The following is a 26,865-nucleotide window of genomic DNA, read 5'->3' as shown; positions in this document are numbered from 1 at the left end:
CAAATGTACAGTTATTGTTCAATCTTGCAGCCCCCAAACAAAATCTTGGGGACTTATTATTGACCACAAATGAACTTGGACTCACCATGTAAACACGTGGTTCTGAGAGTAAGTCAGAGGCTAGGACTACTGTGGTGAGTAACCCACCTCCTCACACTCAAAAGCCTGTCACCCATCTACAAGGCACATGTCAGGATTGTGATGGAATACTTGCCATTTGACTGGATAGGTGCAGCTCCAACAACGTTTGAGAAGCTTCACACCTTCCAGGACATTTGATTAGCACCATATTCCCAACCTTCAATATTCTGTCCCTCCACAACCAATACACAGTGCATACCATCTACAGGATCCACTGCAGAAATTCAAGGCTTCACCAATTGCACCTTCCAAACAGAAACTTCTATCACCAAGGGCTGCAGATACATGGAAACATCAGTACCTGCAAATTCCCTTCTAAGCCACACACCATCCTGACTTGAAACCTTATTGCTGTTCCTTCAGTGTCAGTGGAAAGAATCCTGAAACCCCCTCCCTAACAGCACCCAGGGTGTGCCTATGTGACATGGATTGTAGTGGCCTGTGATGAATCCTTCTTTTTGTAGCAATCTTTGTGCTGCAGCAGCCATATTTTTGTGAAAGATCTCTCATTTTGCATGGAATTGGGTGAAGAAATTGCAGAGAAATCCATAGAAATTATATTTGCCAGTTCTGTGGGTGTTCAATCATTTTTAACACATTAATTCTGTGTGACAAGTTACACAGAGTCATAGAGTCCTACAGCACAGACCCAGGCTGTTTGGTCAAAACTGGTCCATGCTGACAAAATATTTAATATAACCTACATATTCTAACTTTAAGTGTAAAAATTCTTGCTGTTCAAAATTGTGGAATCTTGTGCTGCTATTCTAAATCCCTTGAAACTCACATTTGGCTAATAAAACAAATCTTTATGATATCCAGCCATTGAAATTATAATATTAACTTTTCAGTCTGATCTAGGATTATAACAGGTTCAGAAAGGCAGCTCATTACCATCCTAAAGAGCAGAATGCACTGGCCTCCTCAGGGTTGCCCTATTTTGAGAACGTTTTGTTTCTCTCCTGAAGGTGCAAATCTGTGGTGGGATGACAGTGTCATTGTTTGACGAATGAAACTCAGCAGTAACAGTTCTTGGGCTATCCCATCAATGGGCTCCCGCAGTCATACTAAAGACAGTCATCAATCCTTTCTAAGCATGGATAGTGAATAGAGGCAGGAATCTGGATGATTTTCTCTTCCGAGTTCTTTATCCAACGGCATGGAGGCAAACACACCCCAGTTTGTTCAGAGAAGATTGGATCACACTGGAGTTAAGGCTCATCAACATTGGGATGTGTACAGATTATAAATTTTTGTGCTAATATGGACTGATATTAGAATCATGCTGTTTCTTTGAACAGTGTTGATCGCTGGTGTACCAGTGCCTGTGAAGAGTAGGATGAGCACAAATGATGCCTTAGCTACAATCACAGCTAGAAACGGACCACAAATTTCCAGATCAACAGCTCAACTCTGAACATATCAGTCACAAGCTGATCCCTTAGTTCCCAATGTCTTTCCTCACAAGGGTCACTGGACTTGAAATGATAACTCTATTTTCTCTCCACAGATACTGCTAGACGTGCTGAGTTTCTTTAGCAAACTCTGTTTTTGTGTCTTTTCTGTTTAAATATCTTATCCAGTCCTTCCAGGAGCTGCATCTGCCAGAAGGTCTGTTATCATGGTGCCACACTTATCCATCCTGCACCATCCTCACACATCCACTCCTTGGACCAATCAGTTTAACTTCAGTGGTGGGCAAGATTGTAGAAACAATTATTCAGGATAGAATTAGTAACCACATGGGAAAAGTTGGGTTGATTAGGAACAATCAGCATTAAATTCTAAAAAGAGAAACATTGTGTTAAATTAACTCGCTGGAGCTTTTTTGAAGAGGTAACAGAAAGGCTCAATGTTCATGTGTTACACATGGTATCCAGAAGAGGTTTGATACAGTGCCATATAACAAACCTGTGAGGAAAGTTATAGGTCATGGTATAAAAATGGGAAGTAGCAATGTGGATACAAAATAGGCTGAGTGATACCAAACAGAGTAATTATCAGTGGATATTTTCTGGGCTGAAGGAAGGTTTATAGCATGGACTTCACCAGGGCACCCTTGTTTTCCTGATATATATTAATAACCTGGATCTTGATGTTCAGGGGACAATTTCAAAGTTTACAGATGACACTAAATTTGGACAAATCGTAAACTGTGAGGAGGGTAGTGTGGAATTCCAAGAGGACATTGACAATTTGGGTAGAGTGAGTTGATAGGTGACAGATGGGGTTGAATGTAGAGAAGTGTGAGGTGATGTACTTAGGTGTAAAGAACATTGAAAGACAATGTAAAATAGGGGTGCAGGAACAGAGGAACCTGGGTATGTACAGATCATTCAAAGTGTCAGGGGAGATGGAAAGAGCAGTAAATGAAGCATATAGTGTGCTTGGCCTTTTTAAAATTAGGACAAAAAGTAGGTGATGTTGAACTTATATAAGACCCTTGTCAGACTTCAGCTGGAGTATTAAGCACAGTTGTGGGCACCATATTAGAGGAAAGATGTGAATGCTTTGAAGAGAGTGCAGTGCGATTTACGAGAATGGTGTTGAGAATGAGAAATTTCAATTGTAAGAACAGATTGAAGAAATTGGGACAGTCCTCCTTGGAGAGAAGATTTGATCAAGGTTTTCAAAATCACAAGCTGGCTGGCTAGCCATATTCATAAAAAGGAAACAACAATGAGAAAGCATAGATTTAAAAGTGGTGAGGAAAATGTGATAAGTAAAGCTCTCACACATTGAGTAATTAGGATATGGAATGCACTGTTGAGAGTGTAGTGCTGGAAAAGCACAGCAAGTCAGGCAGCATCCGAGGAGCAGGAGTATCGACGTTTCGGGCATAAGCCCTTCATCAGGATTCCCTGATTCTCCTGCTCCTAGGAAGCCGCCTGACCTGCTGTGCTTTTCCAGCACTACACTCTCGACTCTGACCTCCAGCATCTGCAATCCTCACTTTCTCCATATGGAATGCATTGCCTGGAATTGTGGTCGAAGCAGCTTCCATTGAGGCACTTGGATGATTGTTTAGGTAGGGACAGTGCCCAGGAAAATGGGGATACAGCAGGAGCTTGACATTAGCTAATGATGCTTGTTTGAAGATCTGGTGCAGGCACAATGGGTCAAATGGCCTCTTTCTGTTCTGTAATAATTCTGTGATTCTGGGGAACCAGTCTGTGACATTCTTCATCCAACTGAGCCTCGGCATTCACACTTCTGTGGAAGAGATCCCTGTAGTTGCTCAGCTTGGATCAAATGGGCAGAATACTAAGCATTTTCTTTTCTCTCTGTCACATGTACAACCCGATTGAGCATTATTACTTTCATATTTGGATTGAGATGTCAATAAAAGTGTTGGCTCTAATGGTTGGGGTATCAAGTGGGCTGGTGGTGGATATATTGGAATTGAATGCCTGATGTGTTTTCCAGTTGATTAATGTGGCACCTCTATTGGCACAGCCAGTGCTTTCAGGGAAAGGCTGATCAGTATCATAACCCACGGCTGGACATTTTACATTTGGCTGCCTGGGGGGTGGGGAATGATGATGGGCTCTGTATTTGTAGCTTGGAATTTTCCCCAGTTTGTTCCTGGAAGCTCAGCACAAAACCCTCCCTGCATGGAAAACAAGCCTTCAGTGAAGTTCAAGCCAGAAAGCAGGGGAAATCATGCTGACCACTGAGGCAGAGTTAAAAATTTGAACCCCCTTTTATTTATTTCAAAGTCTCAAATCTTGGTATATTTAAGAGGATAATAAAAGTGGAACAAAATTCCTGCCTGTGGTGGAAGAGTCCAGGAAAAATTAGATTTGAGGAGTGAAATTAGCAAGTGCAAAGGCCTAATCAAACCTGGAACTCACTCCCTTAAGAGTAGTGGCTTTGGGAGACAATTGGAGCTTCCTGCATGGACATAGATAAGATTTTGTTGGTAAGGATTTCAATGAGATATAGAACAATTGGAGTTGAGGTACAGATCATCCATGTAATGAAATGGTGGAACATGCTGAAAGAGTTGAATGACCTCCTGCTGTCCCTACAGTCTATCTCTTGTAAGCTTTCTGGTCACCGTACCTCCTTTCCATGATAGTCAACCCTGGGTAATTCATTGGTTTCCGTGTTCCTGTCTGGGTGTTCAACTCCATAGCCATGAGAGCTGCCATATAAGTACTGGATCCCTTGTCTGTCATCCTCGGCCAGACTCAGTGGATAGCGGAAAGTATAATAAGGCGACATCAAGGATTTTGGGACTTTAGAGTGTTGCAGTCCAAGTGCATGGCCAAATTCATGAGCTGCTACTTGAAGGAGATCTGTACCTGTTCACAAAACAGAGACAATATTGTCACCATGGGCTGGTGCCCAATAATATAGCATGGACATTTTACCACTGCCTCTCCTAAAGGCCAAACTTGCTCGTATCATTACCCGATATCCAGTTTATCTGCATAATATCCAATCCAAAACAGAAAGCTTATCCAAATAATCAGACTGGATGTTGCAGGCTGCTGTCTCCTGTTCCCATGGGTGAAACTGTGTGTGTAGACAGGAATATATGATAGGTATGGGAAACCCACCCTGAGCTGGTCATTGGAATAGAAGAGCACCCAGGTCAAAGAAGACAAGAGCTGCACTGGAACCAGCCTAGCAGGGTCAGAGTCCCCTACGGTGCAAAGCTGGTAGGCCCTGTAGGATCAGGATGTTGGGAGGGTTTTGGGGGCAGGGGGTAGGTGAAGGTTGTAGGCATTTCTTGCTACCAGTCCAATCTCACCAGTATCAAGAATGGGGCTCTTCAATGAGAATGGATTTTTTTTATCTGACAGCCTCAACTGTTCCACTCGTTCCCAATGCCACTCCTACCATGAGTACAATTGTGGTGGTGGGCTTGGCAGCAGACAGGTCACCCTATGAGTTGTTGGTATACCTCTAGCCTTTGAGCCCACAGTAACAGAATGTAAACTCTATTTTGTAGACCCTGCTGTAAGGAGTAGGCCTTGAGCTGCCAGTAACCAATCGGTTGGTTTCTGGTTTAGAGCAGGCATGGTGAGGTACAGACGTCTTCCCCTTCCAGGGGAAAGCACCTCTCAGGGTTCTGACTTCCTCTCTTGTTTCCTGCTGAACTCATGCTGCACATCTTCATTCCTCTTACTGGTTTGAATTTCCTGGCAGTATTAGTTGAGGTGGATAGCAGGATATAAGAAAAGGACACAGAAGGAGTGGGTGGTTGGACCCCCCCAACTCTTTTGATGATCCAAATGTGATTTATGGCATGCAGGCATCACTGGCATTTATACCCAGGAAATTGCCCGCCTCTCATCTCAAGGTCAGCCAGGGTGACTAACATGATGTCTGCTGCCACTTACCCTTGTTGCTGTCAGTGGTCCACAGTTCATCATAGTCAAAGTGAATATTCCCAGCCCGAGGGGTTTGAGGGTAGAAAGCATGGGCTAGCACCCCTCCAGGACCATCAAATGGCAAGTTATCTCCATGCCAGTACCTGAAATGTGACAAAAAAATCACTTAAATTCAGAAGCTGACAAGTTGCTTTTCAACAGAAAGTGATATCCTTAGAAACTGGCTGAATCACTGAGAAAAGTATTCCTTGGCGTGAAAACATTACAATCGGTTTACGGTTCAGCATTGACAGTGGGAACCATACATTGAAGATGGAGATAGATAGGTTTTAGATTGTCAAGGGGGTCTAGGGTTATGGGGCGAAAGTGGGAGAATGGGGTTGAGAAACTTATCAGCCATGATTGAATGGCAGAGCAAACTCGATGGGCTGGATGGTCTATTCTGCTCCTATGTCTTATGGTGCTATTTAAGGTAAGGGCAGGAAGTTTAGAGGGGATGTGAGGAAGGTTTTTCATCTGGAGAGTGATGGTAATCTTGAACTCACTGCCTGTAAGGGTTGGAAAGGTCAGAATCCTCGTATATTTAAATAGTAATTAGATGTGCACTTGTGCTGCCAAGACATAAGGCTGGGGGGCCAAGTGCTGGAAAGTGGGATTAGAACAGTTTGGTGGTTGTTTTTAACTGGCAGTGGTCCTGTGAACCATGGAACAAGGACTCAAAGGGCCCTTTACTGTGTTGCAGATCTTTTCGTCTCAAAACTCAACACCGCAACAAACATACCCTTCTGAAAAGGCCAACAGGGTGGAATCGTGTGGAGGTAACTGGGGTTTTGACTGGAGATTCTGCACTGACCTTTTTTGAGGAGGTCTGCTGCATTTTGGGTATTAACAGGCTTGCAGTGGAACATCTGCCAGTCTCCAAGAGAATGCCCCCCAGAACTCTGAGGTCATCTCCCCAGGAGTTAATCAGTCAGCTCTTCTGTACTCAGCAGCACCCTCAGGTGTTGGCTGCTGCTGGTATGACACCCATCTGAGAGCTGAGATTGAAGAGACAGTCAGCACAGGGGATAGATGGTGGGAAATGATTCTTAGGGGGTGAGAAGAGGAAATAGTCAACAGGGCTTTCAGTGGGCAACTCCTTTCTCACATTAGAGGTCCCTTGATCGGGCAATGAATGCTTTGAACAGTAACCATCCTTGGGAACCCATAAGATCAGAAGAAATAGGAACTTTTTCTTCTTTTGTTCACCCTTCTAGAATGAACAACTTCACACTTTCCCATATTATACTCCATTTGCCAACTTTTTGCCCAATCACTTAACATATCAATCTCCCTGTAAACTGTTTTTATCTCTCTCACTTTTCCACATGGTGTTATTGACAAATTTGGCTCCTGTACATTCACTTCCTCCAAGACTTTCATATATATTGTAAACAGTTGTGGTCCCATCCCTGATCCCAGTGGAACCCAGGTCACCCAACCTGAAAAAGAACCCCTTATACCCACTTGCTGATTCCTATCCATGAGCCAATTCTCTACCAATGCCAATATACTACTTTCAACACTATGGGCTCTTATGACTTAACCTTTTGAGAGGTACCTTGTGAAATGCATTCTTGAAGTCCAAATACTGGTTCCCCCTCTATTCACTCTACTTGAGACTTCCATGAAAAACTCTCAAATTCATCAGACACAATTTCCCTTTAATGCAGTCATGCTGATTTAGTTTTTTCTAAATATTCTGCTTTTACTTTCTTAATAATTGATTCAAACATTTTTTCAACAATAGATGTTAGGCTAACCAACCTATTGTTACCTGCATTTTGCCTCCGTCCCTTTATGAATAGAGGTGTCACATTGGCTTTTTCCAATCCTCTGGTACTTCTCCAGAATTCAAGAAATTTTGAAAATTACAACCAAGGCATCCACCATCTCTGTAGCTACTTCTTTCAGGATCCTAGAATGCAAGTTATCAGGGCCAGAGGACTTATCTGCCTTTACACCGATTAACTTATCTAATACTATTTCTTTAGTGATGGTGATGGTACTTAATTTCTTATCCGCATTCTTCAGTATTCTGAAGATGTTACCTAGTAGGCTGATGAAATATCTAGAAATGAACCTTCCAGCTCAGCGAGCAAACCTACATCCAGAACCTCAACCAGAGCTACAAATCTTCTCAAAACTTGCTAATTAGAACATAGAACATAGAACAATACAGCACAGAACAGGCCCTTCGGCCCATAATGTTGTGCCGAACATTTGTCCTAGCTTAAGCACCCATCCATGTACCTATCCAATTGCCGCTTAAAGGTCACCAAAGATTCTGACTCTACCACTCCCACAGGCAGTGCATTCCATGCCCCCACCACTCTCTGGGTAAAGAACCCACCCCTGACATCTCCCCTATACCTTCCATCCTTCACCTTAAATTTATGTCCCCTTGTAACACTCTGTTGTACCTGGGGAAAAAGTTTCTGACTGTCTACTCTATCTATTCCTCTGATCATCTTATAAACCTCTATCAAGTCACCCCTCACCTTCGCCGTTCCAACGAGAAAAGGCCTAGCACTCTCAACCTATCCTCGTACGACCTATTCTCCATTCCAGGCAACATCCTGGTAAATCTTCTCTGCACCCTCTCCAAAGCTTCCACATCTTTCCTAAAGTGAGGCAACCAGAACTGCACACAGTACTCCAAATGTGGCCTAACCAAGGTCCTGTACAGCTGCAACATCACCTCACGACTCTTGAATTCAATCCCTCTGCTAATGAACGCTAATACACCATAGGCCTTCTTACAAGCTCTATCCACCTGAGTGGCAACTTTCAAAGATCTATGAACATAGACCCCAAGATCCCTCTGTTCCTCCACCTCACTAAGAACCCTACCGTTAACCCTGTATTCCGCATTCTTATTTGTCTTTCCAAAATGGACAACCTCACACTTGGCAGGGTTGAACTCCATCTGCCACTCCTCAGCCCAGCTCTGCATCATATCCAAGTCCCTTTGCAGCCGACAACAGCCCTCCTCACTATCCACAACTCCACCAATCTTCGTATCATCTGCAAATTTACTGACCCACCCTTCGACTCCCTCTTCCAAGTCATTAATAAAAATTACGAACAGCAGAGGACCCAGAATTGATCCCTGCGGAACTCCACTTGTAACTGGCCGCCAGGCTGAATATCTACCATCTACCACCACTCTGACTTCGACCGGTTAGCCAGTTTTCTATCCAATTGGCCAAATTTCCCTCTATCCCATGTCTCCTGACTTTCCGCATAAGCCTACCATGGGGAACCTTATCAAATGCCTTACTAAAATCCATGTACACTACATCCACTGCTCTACCGTCATCCACATGCTTGGTCACCTCTTCAAAGAATTCAATAAGACTTGTAAGGCAAGACCTACACTTCACAAATCCGTGCTGGCTGTCCCTAATAGATCCTATCCCTTAGTACCCTTTCCATTACTTTACCTACCACCGAAGTAAGACTAACCGGCCTGTAATTCCTGGGGTTATCCCTATTCCCTTTTTTGAACAGGGGCACAACATTCGCCACTCTCCAGTCCCCTGGTATCACCCCCATTGACAGTGAAGATGAAAAGATCATTGCCAACGGTACTGCAATTTCCTCTCTTGCTTCCCACATAATCCTAGGATATATCCCATCAGGCCCGGGGGACTTGTCTATCCTCAAGTTGTTCAAAATGTCCAACACATCTTCCTTCCTAACAAGTATCTCCTCTAGCTTACCAGTCCGTTTCACACTCTCCTCTTCAACAATACGGTCCCTCTCATTCGTAAATACTGAAGAAAAGTACTCATTCAAGACCTCTCCTATCTCTTCTGACTCAATACACAGTCTCCCACTACTGTCCTTGATTGGACCTACCCTCGTTCTCGTCATTCTCATGTTTCTCACATACGCATAAAATGCCTTTGGGTTATCCTTGATCCTATCCGCCAAAGATTTTTCATGCCCTCTCTTAGCTCTCCTAATCCTTTTCTTCAGGTCCCTTCTGGCTATCCTGTATCCCTCCACTGCTCTGTCTGAACCCTGTTTCCTCAACCTTATGTAAGCCTCCTTCTTCCTCTTTACAAGACATTCAACCTCCCTCATCAACCAAGGTTCCCTCACACGATCATTTCTTTCCTGCCTGACAGGTACATACATATCAAGGACACGTCGTATCTGTTCCTTGAAAAAGTTCCACATTTCCACGGCATCCTTCCCTGACAGCCTATGCTCCCAACTTATGCTCCTCAGATCCTGTCTTACAGCATCGTAATTAGCCTTCCCCCAGTTGTAAAACCTACCCTGTTGCACGCACCTATCTCTCTCCATAACCAAGGTGAAAGTCACAGAATTGTGGTCACCATCACCAAAATGTTCACCCACTAACAAGCCCATCACTTGTCCCGGTTCATTACCGAGTACCAAATCCAAAATGGCCTCCCCTTTGGTCGGACAATCTACATACTGAGTTAGAAAAGCTTCCTGGACACACTGCACAAACACCGCCCCATCCAATCTACTTGATTTAAAGAGCTTCCAATCAATATTTGGGAAGTTGAAATCGCCCATGACTACTACCCTGTGGCTTCTGCACCTTTCCAAAATCTGTTTCCCAATCTGTTTCTCCACATCTCTGCTGCTATTGGGGGGCCTATAGTAAACACCCAACAAGGTGACTGCACCTTTCCTATTTCTGACTTCAGCCCATACTACCTCCAAAGGCCGATCCCCCTCGAACTGCCTTTCTGCAGCCGTTATACCATTTCTAATTAGCAACGCCACCCCCCCTCCTTTTTTACCACCCTCCCTAATCCTACTGAAACAGCTGTAAACAGGAACCTCCAACAACCATTCCTGTCCCTCTTCTATCCACGTTTCCGTGATGGCCACAACATCGTAGTCCCAGGTACCGATCCACGCCTTAAGTTCACCGACCTTATTTCTGATACTCCTTGCGTTGAAGTATACGCACTTGAACCCATCTCTGTGTCCGCAAGTATTCCCTGTCAGTGCTACCTTCTTCACAGCCTCCCTACATTCTTGGACATCCTGATAAACAGCTAGCCTACTTGCTGGACTACAAGTCCGGATCCCATTCCGCTGCCAAATTCTTCAGTATTAATGGGATCCTCAAAGTATCTTCCCCCATTAAGACTGATGCAAACTATCTGTTTAACTGCTGTGCCATTTCCTCATTCCCCACAGTGGCCCAGTGGTTAGCACTGCTACCTCACAGCACCAGGGACCTAGGTTCAATTCCTGTCTTGGACGACTGTCTGTGTGGAGTTTGCACATTCTCCTTGTGTCAGTGTGGATTTCCTCCCACAATCCAAAGATATGCAGGCCACATAAATTGGCCATGCTAAATTACCCATAGTGTTAGGTGCATTAGTTGGGGTAAATACAGGGGAATGGGGCTGGGTGGGTTACTCTTCAGAGGTGTGGACTTGTTGGGCCAAATGGCCTGTGTCCACACTGTACGGAATCTAACCTAATCATAACCAATTCCCCAGATTCATTTTCCAAGGGGCCTATGATCACCTCAACCTCTCTCTTCCTTTTTATATATTTAAAGAAGCTCTTATATGTTTTTATATATCTTGCTAATATGTGTCATAATTTCTCTTTATTTTAGTTGTCCTTTCCTGGATTCTGAATTTATCCCAGTCTTCAGGGCTATCATGACTTGGGCCTCCTTGAAGGCTTTTCTTTCAACTTAATACTCTCCTCAACTTCCTTGGTTAGCCATAGTTGGTTTGTCCCTCTCAATCTTTCCTCCTGATTTTTGCTGCAAGTCATAAATTACCTCCCTAAAATGTCTGCCATTGCTTGCTTACATCATTCCTGCTACTCTACCCCCCCCCCCCCCCCGAGAACATAGAACAGTACAGTGCAGTCCCTTTGGCCCTCAACGTTGTGCTGAACTTTTATCCTATTCTAAGATCAAACTAACCCACAAACCTTTCATTTTACTATCATCCATGTGCCTATCCAAGAGTTGGTCCAATGTCCCTGCTGGCAGTGCATTCCATGCACCCACCACCCTCTGTCTAAAGAACCTACCTCTGACATCTCCCCTCAAAACTTCCTCCAATCACCTTAAAATAATGCCCCCATGTGATAGACATTTCCGCCCTGGGAAAAAGTCTCTGGCTATTCACTCTATCTAGGCCTCTCAACATCTAGTACACCTCTATCAAGTCACCTCTCATCCTTCTTTGCTCCAAAAAGAAAAGCCCTAGCTCCCTCAACCTTTCTTCATAAGACATGCCCTCCAGTCCGGGCAGCATCCTGGTAAATCTCCTCTGCATACTCTCTAAAGCTTCCACATACTTTTTATAATGAGGAGACCAAAACTGAACACAATATTCCAAGTGTGGCCTAACCAGGAGTTTGTACAGCTGCAGCATAACTTCGCGGCTTTTAAATTCAATCCCCCTGCTAATCTAAGTCAACACACCATATGCCTTCTTAACAACCCTATCAAATTGGGTGGCAACTTTGAGGGATCTATGGATGTGGACCCCAAGATCCCTCTATTTCTCGATACTGTCAAGAATCCTGCCTTTAACACTGTAATCTACATTCAAATTCGACCTTCCAAAATGAATCTCTTCACACCTGGCCAGGTTGAACTCCATCTGCCACTTATCAGCCCAGCTCTGCATCCTGTCAAATATCCCGTTGCAATCTACAACAGTTCTCCACACTATCCACAACTCCATCAATCTGCGTGTCATCAGCAAACTTACTAACCCACCCTTTCACTTCATCATCCCTTTATAAAAATCACAGAGCAGAGGTCTCAGAACAGATCCCTGCAGAACACCACTGGTCACCGAATTCCAGGTTGAATACTTTCCATCTACTATCATCCTCTGTCTTCTATGGGCCAACCAATTCTGTGTCTAGACAGCCAATTTTTCCTTCATTCTATGCCTCCTTATGTTCTGAATAAGCCTTGCTAAAATTCATATACACCACATCCAGTGCTTTACCTTCATCAATATGTTTGGTCACATCCTCAAAGAATTCAACAACACTTGTGAGGCAAGATCTGCCCCTCACTAGGCCATGCTATCTGTTAGCAAACTATACTTTTCCAAAAATCTTAAATACTGTATCTCAGAATCATCTCCAATACTTTGCCCACCACAGACATAAGACTGACTCACCTGTAATTCCCAGGGTTACCCTGAACAAGATAATAGCACTTGCCACCCTCAATCAACTGGTATTTCTCTAGTGGACAGTAAGGACGCAAAGATCATCGCCAAAGGAGCGGCAATCTCTTCCCTCACTTCCTGTCATAACCTAGGGTATATCCTGTCTGGCCCACGGGCATATCAGCCTGTTTCATGCTCTCCTCACAAATGACAAGGTACTTCTCACTAGTGAATATTGAAGCAAAGTATTCATTAAGGACCTTCCCTACCTCCTCTTACTCCAGGCACAAGTCGCCTCCACTAACCCTTATCATCCCTACCTTCATTCTGGCCATCCTCTTGTTTCTCACATAAGTGTAGAACGCCTTGGGATTTTCCTTAATCCTACCCACCATGGCTTTTTCATGCCCCCTTCTATCTCTCCTAAGTCTCTTCTTCAGTACATTCCCAGTTACCTTATAAACCTCTAGAGCCCTCTGACCCTTGCTTGCTCAACTTTAAGCAAGCTTCCTTCTTCCTCTTGACACTGCACAACTCTTGTCATGCAAGTTTCCTTCACCCTACCATCCCTTCCTTGAATCAGTGGGACAAACCTACCCAACATTCGCAGCAAGTGCTCCCTAAACAACCTCCACATTTCTGTTGTGCATTTCCCTGAGAACACCTCCCAATTAAATACTTTCCCATACCACCTGCTCTGATCCCTCTCTGTGACTGTAGTAAAGGTCAGGGAGTTGTGATCACGATCACCGAAATGGTCTCCCACAGAGATTTGAAACCAGACCTGGTTCGTTGCCATGCACCAAACCAATATGGCCACCCCTCCAGTCAGCCTATTTACATATTGAGTCAGGAATTCTTCCTGAACACCTAACAAAATCTGCTCTTTCCAAACAATTTTCACTAAGCAAGTTCAAGTCACCCATGACAACAACCCTGCTCCTTCTGCACATTTCCAAACTCTGCCTCCCAATCTGCTCCTCCACGTCTCTGTTGTTGTTGGGGGCGGGGTTCTATAGAAAACTCCCAATAAAGTGACTGATCCTTTCCTATTTCTGACTTCCACCCTTACTGACTCTGTAGACAAACCCTTTTCGATGACCTCCCTTGTTGCAGCTGTGATACCATCCCTGATTAGCAATACCAATCCCCCACTTATTTTGCCTCCCTCCCTATTCTATTTGAAATATCTAAACCCTGGAACATCCAACAACCATTCCTGCCCATGTGATATCCAAGTCTTCGTAATGGGCACAACATCGTAGCTCCAAGTACTGATCCATTCTCTAAGTTCATCACCCTTATTCCCGACACCTTTTGTGTTAAAATAGGCACACTGACTGTAACTGTCTATCCTTCCTCACAGATTCTCTGCACACTGTTCACCAGCTACTCCATCCTCTGATCCGTAGTTCTAGTTCCCATCCCCCTGCCAAACTAGTTTAAACCCTCTCAAAGAACTCTAGCAAACCTCCCATCCAAGATATTGGTATCTCTCCAGTTCAGGTGCAACCTGTCCTCTTTGTACAGGTCCCATCTTCCCCAGAAGGTGTCCCAATGATCCACATATCTGAAGCCCTCCCTCCTACACCAGCTCTGCAGCCACATGTTCAGCTGCACTCGCTTTCTGTTCCTAGCCTCACTAGCCCGTGCACCAGTAATACCCGGAGATTATGCTCTGCTTGGCCTGCCTTTTAGTTTCCAAGCTAACTCTCTATATTCACTTTTCAGGTCGTCATCCCTTTTCCTAGCTATGTCATTGGTACCGATGTGGACCATGACTTCTGTACCTCGCCCTTAAGAATCCAGCAGACTTGATCTGAGACATTGCTGACTTTGACACCCAGAAGGCAACATACCATCCAGGAGTCTTGTTCACAACTACAGAATCTCCTGTCTGTTCCTCTAACCATTGAATCTCCTATCACGATCACTCTCCTATTCTCCCCCCTTCCCTTCTGAGACACAGAGCCAGGCTCAGTGCCCCAAACCTGACCACTGTGGCCTTTCCCTGGTAGATTGTACCCCCTAACAATATCCAAAGCGGTATACTTATTATTGAGGGGAACGGCCACAGGGGGTGTAGGACCATTCGGCGCAGCCACTTTGGAGTGAGCGATTCGGCGCGGCCGATTTGGCGCGACCCATTTCGGCGCAGACCTTGTAACTTCGCTCAATCAGCCCCTCAGTCTCCCGAATGATCTGAAGTTCATCCGGTTCCAGTTCCCTAACACGGTCTGTGAGGAGCTGGAGTTGGGTGCACTTCTCGCAGGTGATGTCAGTAGGGACACTAATGGTAACCCTTACCTTCAATATCCTGCAAGAAGAGCATGCATTGGCCATCCCCTGTGCTCTAAATGGCATTTGAAAAAAGCCTTACTTTACCAACCCTCCATACAGAGTCTCTTTTTTTGGTTAGAAGAGGAGGACGGGTGGGAAACACTACATATATACTCTTTCAGTTTTAGCAACTGCCCGAAAATATTAGTTCACTTAGCCAGCAGTCCCCAGTGCCCGTTTCCACCCATATTCAGCCTTCGCTCTGCCAATTCACGAGGCAAGTATTTTATATTCACTTTTGTCGGAAAGAAAATCTCAAATTCCAAGTAACGATGGCAAATGCACATGGTCAGTGCGAATCTGCACAGCAATTTTCCACTTTGCTGGGCCCAGTTAGAAAGCTGCCTCCCAGCACTTGGTCATTTGCTGTATTCACTCATGGGGTGTGGCCATCTCTGGCTAGGCCAGCATTTATTACCCATCTCTATTGGCCAGAGGGCAGTTCAGAGTCAGCACATGTAAGCCAGACAAGGTAAAGATGACAGATTTCCTTCCCTAAAGGATATTAGGCAACCAGATGAATTTTTCCCAACAATTGACAATACAGGTAATGGAGTTCATGGAGATGGTGAGGACTGCAGATGCTGGAAAGTCAGAATGAATTGAGCTGGAAAAAGCACAGCAGGTCAAGCAACATCAGAGGAGAAGGGGACTCAACATTACAGATCAGAATCTTTCATCAGAACTGGGGGAGGGGAAGGGGGCTGAGAAATAGAGGTAGGGGGTGGGGCTAGGGAAAGGTGGATGGGATTGTGCTAAGTGGATGCAGGTAGGAGGTGGCTGTGATTGATCAGTAGGAAGGGTCCAGCAGATAAGTGGGAAGGAAGATGGACAATAGGGTTAGGTTAAGGTAGGGGTGGAGAGAGAGGGCTGGAATGAGGTGGGGGGTGGGAAGGTTAGGATGCTGGTGAATTCTGTGGGAAGGCTATATGGTTGTAAGCTCCCTAGGCGGAACATGAGGTGTTCTTCCTCCAGTGTGTGTGGCCTTGTGTTGACCAGGGTGTCGGGGGGGAAGGGGGCAGGATGGACATGTCATTGCAGCAGCGGGAGGGGGGAGTTGAAATGGAGCATATGGACCATAAATGTCCCCTGAACCAGTTCCTGAGTTTGCGCTCAGTCTCTGGATGGTTGCCTCATGCAAACTGGAGAAAGAACACCTTATCTTCTGCCTCAGGAGCTTACAACCATACAGCCTTAACATAGAATTCACCAGCTTCCAAATCTCCCCACACACCGGCCCCCCCAACCTCATACTAGGTCTAGTTCCCCCCTCTCCACTCTGCCCTCTTAACCTGACTCTACCTGTCCATCTTCTTCCCCGCCCATCCACTCCACCCTTCCCACTGACCAATCACAGCTACCTGCATCAATCTATCACCATCCCACCCATCTTTCCCACAGTCCCTTCTCCCTCCCTCTATTTATTTGGAACCCCCTTCCCCTCCCCCAGTCCTGATGAAAGGTTCTGACCTGAAACATTGAGTCACCTTCTCGTCTGACGCTGCTTGACCTGCTGTGCTATTTCTAGCTCCACTCTTTATCCATAATAGCTTCATGGTCATCATTAGATGCTTAATTCCAGATTCTTTGTTGAATTTGAATTCCACCATCTGCCACGATGGTATCTGAACCAGGTCCCCACAATATTAGCTGAGTTTCTGGATTAATAGTCTGGTGATAATACCATGAAGGCAATGCCTTCTCAAACAGCCTCCATGATGGCCTGTCATCTCACACTGGTACCGAGTCCAGGTTAGGACTGTTCTGGACCTGCTATCAACTAAATATCTTCACCGACTGCATTTCGATTGTGGCTGTTGAACAGAGGGTTCTCTCTCCATCCTCAGTGACTCTTACCGTGTAAACTCAATGATAATATCAGCACTGGTGTCTTGTACCTCGGTAAATGTCAAGGGAGTCACATCACTCCACACTCTCACTGCTTCAGCAATAGCTTGTCTTACTTTTACTTGGTTGAGTTGCCAAGGAAATCGCACTATTCTAGAAAAAAAAGAAACCTGTGATAGTTTATTCTGAGAGAGCGAGGGGTTCAGTCAGATGTGCAGCAACCTTGCTGCTTTGTATAGATCAACACTTCAGGAGCTGTCAACATTGACAAACCCCCTAGGCGCGTTCGATGAAATTTTAACCAGGGATAACAGTCTTTCTGTAAGTGGTGGTGGTGGGAGATTAAGTTCACCAAAATAGATTGGCAGGTCTGGGCCTGTGCTGAACCTGCCCTCATTTAGCAGCTATACGTCAACTCCAGGGGAGGTTGGTTAGTAATTTAAACACTGTTTATTCATTAATCAGTTTCAACAATATTTTAAAGCTTGTTCAAATCTAACAATGAATATGCAGCAACTTTCTCTCTGATTGGGAAATCCCCATGTGGAGAACAAACAGGCACACAGCACACAAGCAATGTGCTCTTCACAACATGTGCAAAGATGGTTCTGTGGTAGTCGTAAAGACACTGCACTGTACAACAAGCTGGTCAGACACAAATAGAAGCTCCAGAGAACATGGATCCACAGGTTTCCTGAGCTTTCTGAAATTTATCATTGAACCAACAGCATGAATAGAATTGTAGTTAATGGAACTCTTTGGGAAGTCAGGTAGAGAGTGATGAATACAGCAATTATTATTCTATTAGAGCCATGAATGACAGAGCTGCTTTCTTACCTTTAAGAGGTTCTCTGTGCAATTCTGGTCACCACACTATTGGACTGAGAGGAAAAATCCTTGCAGCACAGGAAGCTTGGGGGTGAGGGATTCTGCTTGAGGTATACAAAAATATGAGAAGGGCAGATAGGGTGGCTCATGAGGATCTTTTCCCCATGGCAGATGTGTCTGAGACCAGAGGGCATAAGTTTAAAGTAAGGAGTAAGGGTTAGGGAGAACAAGAAATTCACCCAGAGGATGGCAGAAATATGGAATTTACTACCTGACAAATTGGTGGAGGAGTGTACTCTCGCAACATTTAAGGAGCACCTGGATGAGCACTTAAAATGCAAGGGCATAGTAGGCTATGGCCCAAGTGCAGGTAAATGAAATTAATGTAGTTTGGTGTTTAATGGTGGGCTGAAGGGCTGTTCCTATTGTATATAACTATGACTCCCTCCAGTGGGAAAGGCTTTGCCTTGGCAAGAGATTCATTTCTGCATTATGAAGATATTGAGACGAGGGTCAGGGTGGAACTTGCTTTTGGGCAGAGGGGGATCAGGGAACAGGAGCTAGGTTGATCATTTGCAACAACACAGTCACCATGCTGGGGCCTAGAATTGGTAATCAGAGAGGGTGCAATAAAAAGGATAACTCAGAGACAGTACCCAGCTGGAAGTACAAGCCAACACTCCATCTCTTGGATTGCTGACAGCCGTGTTTCTGGATGCTGCTAATAAGATGGCAGTTACATCCTGTCTCCTACAGGAAAACTGGTTGCATGATGGCACTGTATATCGAATAGCTTTGAAAGCGACCACTGCCCTCAGCACTGAATATTTCCAGGATGCTATTAGAGATATATTCAGGATCTCCCAATCAACTCAACAAAAACATAAAGGCAGATCATCAATTTGTAGCTTTGTTAGGGCCAATAACTATCTCAATTTTAAAAGCCAAAGTGCCACAGCTAAATAGAACTTCCTGCAGGGCTAGCTGCTGGTGTTACTGGGGTGAATTTAAACTTTGTAGGGTATGGGGAAGAAAATAACATCAGAGCAGAATAGCAAGGTGCAACACTACCAGAAGAGATAAATAAAACTAGAGTAGGAAATAGTAAGGGAGAAAGGAATAAAGTCTAATCAGGATTACTGTGCATTTATGTGAATTTAGGGAATGTGATACTGTACTTAGAATTGGGGAATTATGGGCAGAGATTACTCTGCGGAAATATCATGTTGTGGAAATAACAGATCTGGCTTGAGGAAACTGGGTGCTAAATATTCCTGAATACGGGATGCTCAGGAAATGCAGGATAGGAACAAAAATAGAAAGACATGTTATCTGAAAGCAAAAATAGGTGAAAAACAAACAAGTAAAGAAAAGAAAAGAAAAGAATGGAAGAGAGCAGTTGGCCTAAAGTTTTTGAACTCAACATTGACTCTAGAAGACTCAAAATATTCTTCTCAGGGTGTGGGCATTGCTGGCTGGTCCAGCATTAATTGTCCATCCGGAGTTACCCTTGAAAATGGCAGTAGTTGTGGTGTTTAAAAGGTGCTACTGCAGGAGGTTTGGTGAGTTACTGCAGTGCATCTGTGCTATTGTGCCAAGTGGTGAAGGGAGTGAATGTTGAAGATGTGAAATGTGATCCCCATCAAGATGGTCCCTTTGTCCTGGATAATCTTGAATTTAGAGTGTTATTGGAATTGCACACATCCAGGCAAATGGGGAGTATCCCAACATATTCCTGACTTGTACCTTGTAGATGATGGATAGGCTATGGGGGAATCAGTAATCACCATCCCCATAAAAGGTTTAGGCAGACTATGGAACAGATTAAAGAACATTCCAGAGTAAGAATAGTTAACAGGGGAAAGCCAACTTCAATGGACCAAGAATGGATCTGACCCAGATAGACTGAATCAAAGGATGGCAGGAAAAACTATAACTGGATAATGGGCTGCCTTTTAGCTTTGGACAATCAAGATATATTTTCCATAAAGGGCAAAGATAAAGCAAAGCACCCCAGAGTCCTGTGGATGACAAAAGAGATACAGATTAAGGTGAAGGAAAAATAGAAGTATCAAGTGTCAGATAAGATAATACAACCGAGAATCAGGCCAAATATAGTAAGTTCAGTCAGGAAGTAAAATAGCAAATTAATGAAGCAAAAAGGGAGTAAGAAAAGAGAGTGGCAGCCAATAAAAAATAATCTAAATGTCTCTTTTAAGCAAACACATAGTAAAAAAGGGAGTAAGTGGAGGAGTGTGGCTGATTTGGGGCCAAAGTAGGGAATTACACATGGCAGAAAGAGGCATAACTGGGGTGTTAAATGAATACAGGTATTGTCTTTACAAAGGAAGAAAGCACTGGTGAATGGTGAATGAGGAAGCAGTTAAGACTCCTGAAGGTTTAACAATCGATAAGGAGGTATTACATAGGCTATCCATATTTAGAAGTGACAAAGCACTGGGATTGGATAAGATGCATCTAAAGCTACTGAAGGAAGAAAGGCTGGAAATTGTGGAGGCAACGGCAAGACCAATAAGTGGCACAGAGGCTCAATGATTAGCACTGCTGCCTCACAGCCCCAGGGAGTTGGATTCAATTCCCGCCTCAGGTGACTGAGTTTGCACATTCTCCCTGTGTCTGCATGGGTTTCCTCCGGGTGCTCCAGTTTCCTCCCACAATCCAAAGATGTGCAGGTGATGTGAATTGGTCATGATAAAATCGCCCAAAGTATTCAGGGATATGTACGTTAGATGCATTAGTCAGGAGTAAATGTAGAGTAATACAGTAGAGGAATGGGCTTTGGTGGGTTACTCTGAGTGTCAGTGTGCACTTGTTGGGCCAAATGGCCTGTTTCCACACTGTAGGGATTCTAATAGGCCATGCAACTACAGACCTTAGATAAACCTTGGTGGTGGAGAAGTTTCTACAAATTATGATCAAGAACAGAATTAAATAGCGACATGGACAACTGCAAGTAAATACGGCTAGCATTGATTTCTAAAGGAAAGTCATATTTAATTAACATGGAGTTATTTGATGGGGTAGCGGAGAAGGATGAGGTGCACAATGTTGTTAATCTGATGGACATGGACTTCCAGAAGACATCTGATACAAAGCTATGATGTGGGGGAGCCGGTGTTGGACTGGGGTGGACAAAGTTAAAAATCACACAAAACCAAGTTATAGTCCAATAGGCTTATTTGGAGGCACTAGCTTTCACAGCGCTGCTCCTTCACCTGATGAAGGAGCAGTGCTCTGAAAGCTAGTGCTTCCAAATAAACCTGCTAGACTTTTACCTGGTGTTGTGTGATTTTTAACTTTGATACAAAGCTACACAGACTTGAGAGCAAAATGTTATAGCTCATGGAATAAAAGGGAACAGTAGCAAAATGGACAGGAAATTGGCAAAGTGATAGGAAACAGGATGGACAAGGTCCAATCCCTGGTAGAGTCCCCTTGGGATGGTCAGTATGTTGTATTATGGCATAGGTTCCTGACCACACAGGCACTGTACCTTTAAGTTACATGATATCACAACATTCAACATTCTAATATAAAAAGGTTACTGAATGGTCTTCACTCGATGTGTCGGTGTTTGGGCAGCTATATGTATGCAATGTAATCTCAGGGAGCACAGAACCCAGATTGCTACAATATCACACAGACACAATGTAAATACGATAGTCAGTATGTAAACTACAAAATATTGGACTAAACATCCACTGTTCATGGCATACATTACATGGGTTAACATAGAGCAAACCTATCTACATCACTGGGTACAGTATGATCCTGGGTAATTCTATAGAGAGTAATCTCCTACTTATATGTTAGGTCAGTTTTGTTCCACCGTCCTCCTGCCAGCACAAAGCGTCGTTTCCTTTTTGAGGAGCCATGTTGGATATTTTTCCCAGATGGTAGATCAGGAACACCACAGCGGCGAGGATTAAGGAATGCTGAGGTAGCCCCAGCACTGTTATGAAAAGCATGTTCAGTTGGTTGCAATAGATCCTTGTGATGGGACTGTAAGTGCCATCTCCCAGGCCTCTCCTTCTGACTGGGGAGACTCAGTTCATGACTCCAGCCCTGGAATGTTCAGGAACGGAGAATTAGTTTGATTTCATGAAAAAGAACAACATTTATGGAAAGCAACAGATTTTAATTAAATGGAGAAACAGAGATCATTCTTGTAGTGATTGAAATGAGGTCAGCTAGCCTTCAAAGTTTGGATTGCTTTATCTGGATGATGGGTGGTATGGAGCTGTCCTTACTTTGCAGGCTGGCTGACCTTGTTGCAATCACTAGGACATAAGACATAGAACGGTACAGCACACGAACGGGCCCATCGGCCCACAGTGTTGTGCTGAACATGTCAAATAAATTAATCCCTTCTGCCTGCCCTTGGTCCATATCCCTCCATTCCTTGCTTATCTAAAAGTCCCTTAAATGCCCTTATCATATCTGCCTCAACCACCAGCACTGGCAGTGCGGTCCAGACGCCTACTACTGTCTATATAAATCTTGCCCCTCATTTCAACTCCAGGAAAAAGATTCTGACCATCAGCCCTATCTACACATTTCATTTATAGACTTCTATCAAGTCTCCCCTCAGCCTCTGCCACTACAGAGAAAACAATGAGTTTTTCTAGCCTTTCCTTATAACTCATTCCCTCTAATATAGACAGCATCCTGGTAAGCCTCTGTTGCACCCTCAGGTTGTTTTCTCTGGAGCAGCAGAGGCTGAGGGGAGACTTGTTAGACGTCTATAAAATTATGAGATGCATAGAGAGAGTTGACGGTCAGAATCTTTTTCCCAGATTTGAAATGTCTAAAACTAGGGGCATGCATTTAAGGTGGCGGTGGGGGGGGGGAAAAGAGTTCAAAGGAGATGTGAGGGGCAAGTTTTATACAGAGAGTGGTAGTAGCCTGGAATGCGCTGCCAGGGGGTAGTGGTTGAGTCAGATGTAATAGGGCCTTTTAAGCATATGCATATGCATGGAATGGAGAGATATCGACTAAGGGCAGGCAGAAAGGATTTGTTTAATTTGGCGTCATGTTGGCATAACATAGTGGGCCGGAGGGCCCATTTCTGTGCTGTTCAGTTCTATGTTCTATGGTCTCTCCTTATAGCTCATACCCTCTAATTCAGGCAGCATCCTGGTAAACCTCTTCTGCACCCTCTCCAAAGCCTCCATATCCTTCCTGTAATGTGGTGACCAGAATTGAACGCAATATTCTTAATTAAGTGTGGCCTAAGCAAAGTCTTATAAATTGCAACATGACATCCTGACTCCTGTACTCAATTCCCCGACCAATAAAGGCTAGCATGCCATATACCGTCTATTCCACCCCATCTACTTGCGTGGCCACTGTCAGGGAGCTATGGTCTTAAACCCCAAGATCCTTCTGTAATCAATTGACCAAGGTTGGATTTGGGATTTTGATCAACCACTTGAATTGAGTGACACTGCTAAGAATCGAGTGTGAAGTGTTCCAGTTCCCGTTCCTTTTCAAAAAGCATTCAATTAACAACAAAGTAGCAATGTCAATCTGCATTTCCTTCAGAAAAGTTGGAACTGAGAGAGATTTTCACATTCCCCCGAGCTGGGTTCAGTCAGTTAGCTTCTCCTGTTCCTTGGTTGTTTGGGTGCTGTGTCACATGTTAGTGTTTTGGCTCAACAGACACTGAACCTCTGACTGCAGTGATTCATTGCAGATATAAACAGAAAGATGAGTCAGAGCCATTTCAGTGACCATGTGGGAGAGCAGTACTGTGAATTAATGACTCCCAGGCAGAACATACAAAGCTTCCTTTGGGACGAACAGGTTTCATTAGGTTTGGGCAAGTTAAAAGGGATTTAATCATCTCCTTCAGACATTGTGGTTTGCATTTCATCATCATGTGCAGTAATGGATTGTAAAAATGCTGATGGCAAAATACTCCGTACCAGAGAAGTCAGGGCAGGAGACTCCACAATCTTTACACTCAGTCTTCAAAGTGCACATTTGATGGGGTTTTCCCCCCTCATCAGTTTCAACGGTATAAGTTATTTATTTAGAATTAAAGCACGCAAGTCCCCAGGTGTTCTTAACATCCAAAAGCTTTGTTCAACAGGAGCCAGCATAAATTGGCACTGACTCACACTGCTATCTCACTGATAAATGCTAAAGTCCTTCAGGATGCCTGCTGCATTGTTCAGTGTGGTTCAGATGGTCAGGAAAGGCTACTGGTTTAATTCTGTTCTTTAGTTAGCTGATCAAAACTAGATGGTCTCATCTCCTTAACTATGAAAAGGTTTTATACACAATTTTTATTTCAGGCTGATTTGAGTTTCATTCCTTCATAGGACGTAGGTGTTGTGGGGCCAGAATTTAATGCCTGATCCTAATTGCCCTTGAAAGAGGTGGTATGATGGGGTGGCACGGTGGCTCAGTGGTCAGCACTGCTGCCTCACAGTGCCAGAAACCCAGGTTCAGTTCTCACCTTGGGCGACTGTGAGGAGTTTGCATATTCTCCCAGTGTCTGCGTGGGTTTCCTCCCACAGTCCAAAGATGTGCAAGTTAGGTGAATTGACCGTGCTAAATTGCCTATAGAGGTAGTTGCATTAGTCAGGGGTGAATGTAAGGGAATGGGTCTGAGTGGGTTGCTCTTCGGAGGGTCGGTGTGGACTTGTTGGGTCGAAGGGCCTGTTTCACACTGTAGGGAATCTAATCTAATCTACCTTTCAGAACTCTGATGTTAGTGAGATAACACAAAATGCAGTTATGGAGGGATTTTGACCCAACAGGTGAAGGAGTGGTGTTATACTCCCAAGTCAGGATGCAGTGTGACTTAGAGAGGAACTGGCAGGTGATGGTGTTCACACGTATCTACTGAACTTGTTCTTCTTGCTGGTAGAGGTCATGGGTTTGAAAGGTGCTGTCTCAGGACTCTTGAGTTACTGAAACACTGCAACCACTGCATGTTGGTGAAGGGAGTAAAAGGTTCGGGAGGTAGATGAGGTACTAACCTAGCAGACTGCTTTGTCCTGATCATGTCAAACACCGTAACTGCTGTTAGAGCTGCACTCATCCAGGCAAATGGAGAGTATCCCATCACACGCCTAACTTTCAGATGGTGGATAGTCTTTTGGGAGTCAGGTGGTGAGTTACTTGCTGCAATATTCTAAGCCTCTGAACAGCTCTCAAAGCCACAGTATTTATGTGGATGGTTTAATTCAATGATAACCCCTGGAATGTTGTACAAGACCATAAGACATAGGAGTGGAAGTAAGGCCATTCGGCCCATCGAGTCCACTCCGCCATTTAATCATGGCTGATGGGCATTTCAACTCCACTTACCCGCGTTCTCCCCGTAGCCCTTAATTCCTTGTGACATCAAGAATTTATCAATCTAAATAATGTGCATGTATAATTAAATGTGCATATTAGATGCCTTCATTTCAAGCATATATTAGAGACTTGCCTGGGTTCCAGTAACGCTAGGGTCTATAACCATTATTGGCAAATGAAGTGTTGGGAGAGATCCTGCTCCTGCCTTCAGCCCATTCCTTGCAGGAATGTAATATCCTCCCAATCCGTTGCAGATTTGTGTGGCCAGTGTTTCAGTTTTGATCAACTACCTCAGCAAAGGGATGACACAAATGTAAAGGTGCAGTGTTACAGAAAAGGGGAGTTTCCTCATATTGCAGGAGAGAGAAATGGTTACGTGAATATTAATAGGGGGTTATTGGGAGAACCTGTGAGAGAATTATTGCAAAAGAAAAGGTTGATTGAGGTTCCAACAAAATGCCGCATGGAAAATCCATGGGGCTACATGTTCTAATCTTCCTTTCTGCAATGCCCTTGAGCCAGAAAAATCTTGGTTTGTTGAGTGCCAACATATTTAGGAACTTTGCCTCTGAAACTACTGATACACTTGTGATCTTAGCTTTTGAGAGCAGAATATAATGCAAACAATGAAGGAGAAAGTTGACCTTTCCTGGTAACTATAAATCATCTGTACAAAGGACATTGGCATCAGACCAACATCCCAAGTACCAGTTTGACGGTATTTTATATCCAGTTGCTGTTCATTTTTCCCAAATTATTGAAAATAACAAGTGCAAGATTATTCGTTTCTTTGAAAGGGATACAAAGGATCCCACAACAGTATTTGAAAGAGTGGGAGTTATCCTCTCTGTCCTGGCCAGTTATTATCCTTTGATCACCATCAGTTTATCTTGGCATTACCACATTGCTGTTTGTGTGATCTTGCAGTGCATTCCAACACATTAAAAACCAACCATTCTCAAAGAAAGATCAATATTTCATACAAAAAAGGAAACCATGGTGAAATAGTGGTTTTGAATGATGGCTAAAGGCTTTTCCCTGCAGCAGTTTATATCAAAGTAAGCAGGCAAATTAGAAAAAACTTGATTAATGTTGAGCATTTGATGGACAGCTTACTCTCCTAAATCACTCAGGGGATCAGAAAAATCCCAGCTGGAGCCAATAATCCAGGTGCATGTGAAGAACAATTACTATGCAAGCATTTGTGCCCTTTCTCTCTGCCCCTCTCGAGATATCATCATCCCTCATTGCTGACACTGCTGGTTTCAGTGATCTATGCACTAATATTCCCAAATCCGTTGCTTATGGTGTATCCTGTAGCCTAGAGCTATAAAGGTCACATTCCCACTGTTGGTTTTCCTACATAGTACTTTGCCTTTGTCTACATTAAATACAATTAGCTGCTCTTCAGCCACCTTTTATCTTCACATCTTTATATTTATTTTGCCCATTCTCAGGTGTTTCAACCCTGCCATCTTCAAACTTACACAACTTTGTTAATGGCCCCAATTCCAAATGATTTGTATATTCAGCACTGACTCCTATGGCGGCACGGTGGCACAGTGGTTAGCACTGCTGCCTCACAGCGCCAGAGACCTGGGTTCAATTCCCGACTCAGGCGACAGTCTGTGTGGAGTTTGCACGTTCTCCCCGTGTCTGCGTGGGTTTCCTCCGGGTGCTCCGGTTTCCTCCCACAGTCCAAAGATGTGCAGGTTAGGTGAATTGGCCATGCTAAATTGCCCGTAGTGTTAGGTAAAGGGGTAAATGTAGGGGAATGGGTGGGTTGCGCTTCGGCGGGTCGGTGTGGACTTGTTGGGCCGAAGGGCCTGTTTCCACACGGA

General features: G+C 44.2%; 1 protein-coding gene across 1 annotated transcript in view; it reads right to left on the bottom strand.

The window, feature by feature from the left end:
- mmp11a (matrix metallopeptidase 11a) overlaps nt 1-26,865 on the bottom strand; it is a 102,643-nt gene that overhangs the window by 33,381 nt on the left and 42,397 nt on the right. The window contains exons 2-5 of the mRNA XM_043716177.2: nt 21,516-21,778; nt 16,874-17,017; nt 5,493-5,626; nt 4,207-4,448 (exon numbers count right to left, since the gene is read on the bottom strand). Of these exons, the coding sequence (XP_043572112.1) occupies nt 4,207-4,448; nt 5,493-5,626; nt 16,874-17,017; nt 21,516-21,778 (783 nt within the window). The remainder of the gene's footprint in view (nt 1-4,206; nt 4,449-5,492; nt 5,627-16,873; nt 17,018-21,515; nt 21,779-26,865) is intronic.

Source organism: Chiloscyllium plagiosum, unplaced genomic scaffold (genome assembly GCF_037043375.1).
Source record: "Chiloscyllium plagiosum isolate Xiang-an unplaced genomic scaffold, Cpla_swu_hap1 HiC_scaffold_24, whole genome shotgun sequence".
NCBI classification, from domain to species: Eukaryota; Metazoa; Chordata; class Chondrichthyes; order Orectolobiformes; family Hemiscylliidae; genus Chiloscyllium; species Chiloscyllium plagiosum.
Note: the sequence above shows the minus strand (reverse complement) of the source record. Positions and strands in the feature narration are given on the sequence as shown.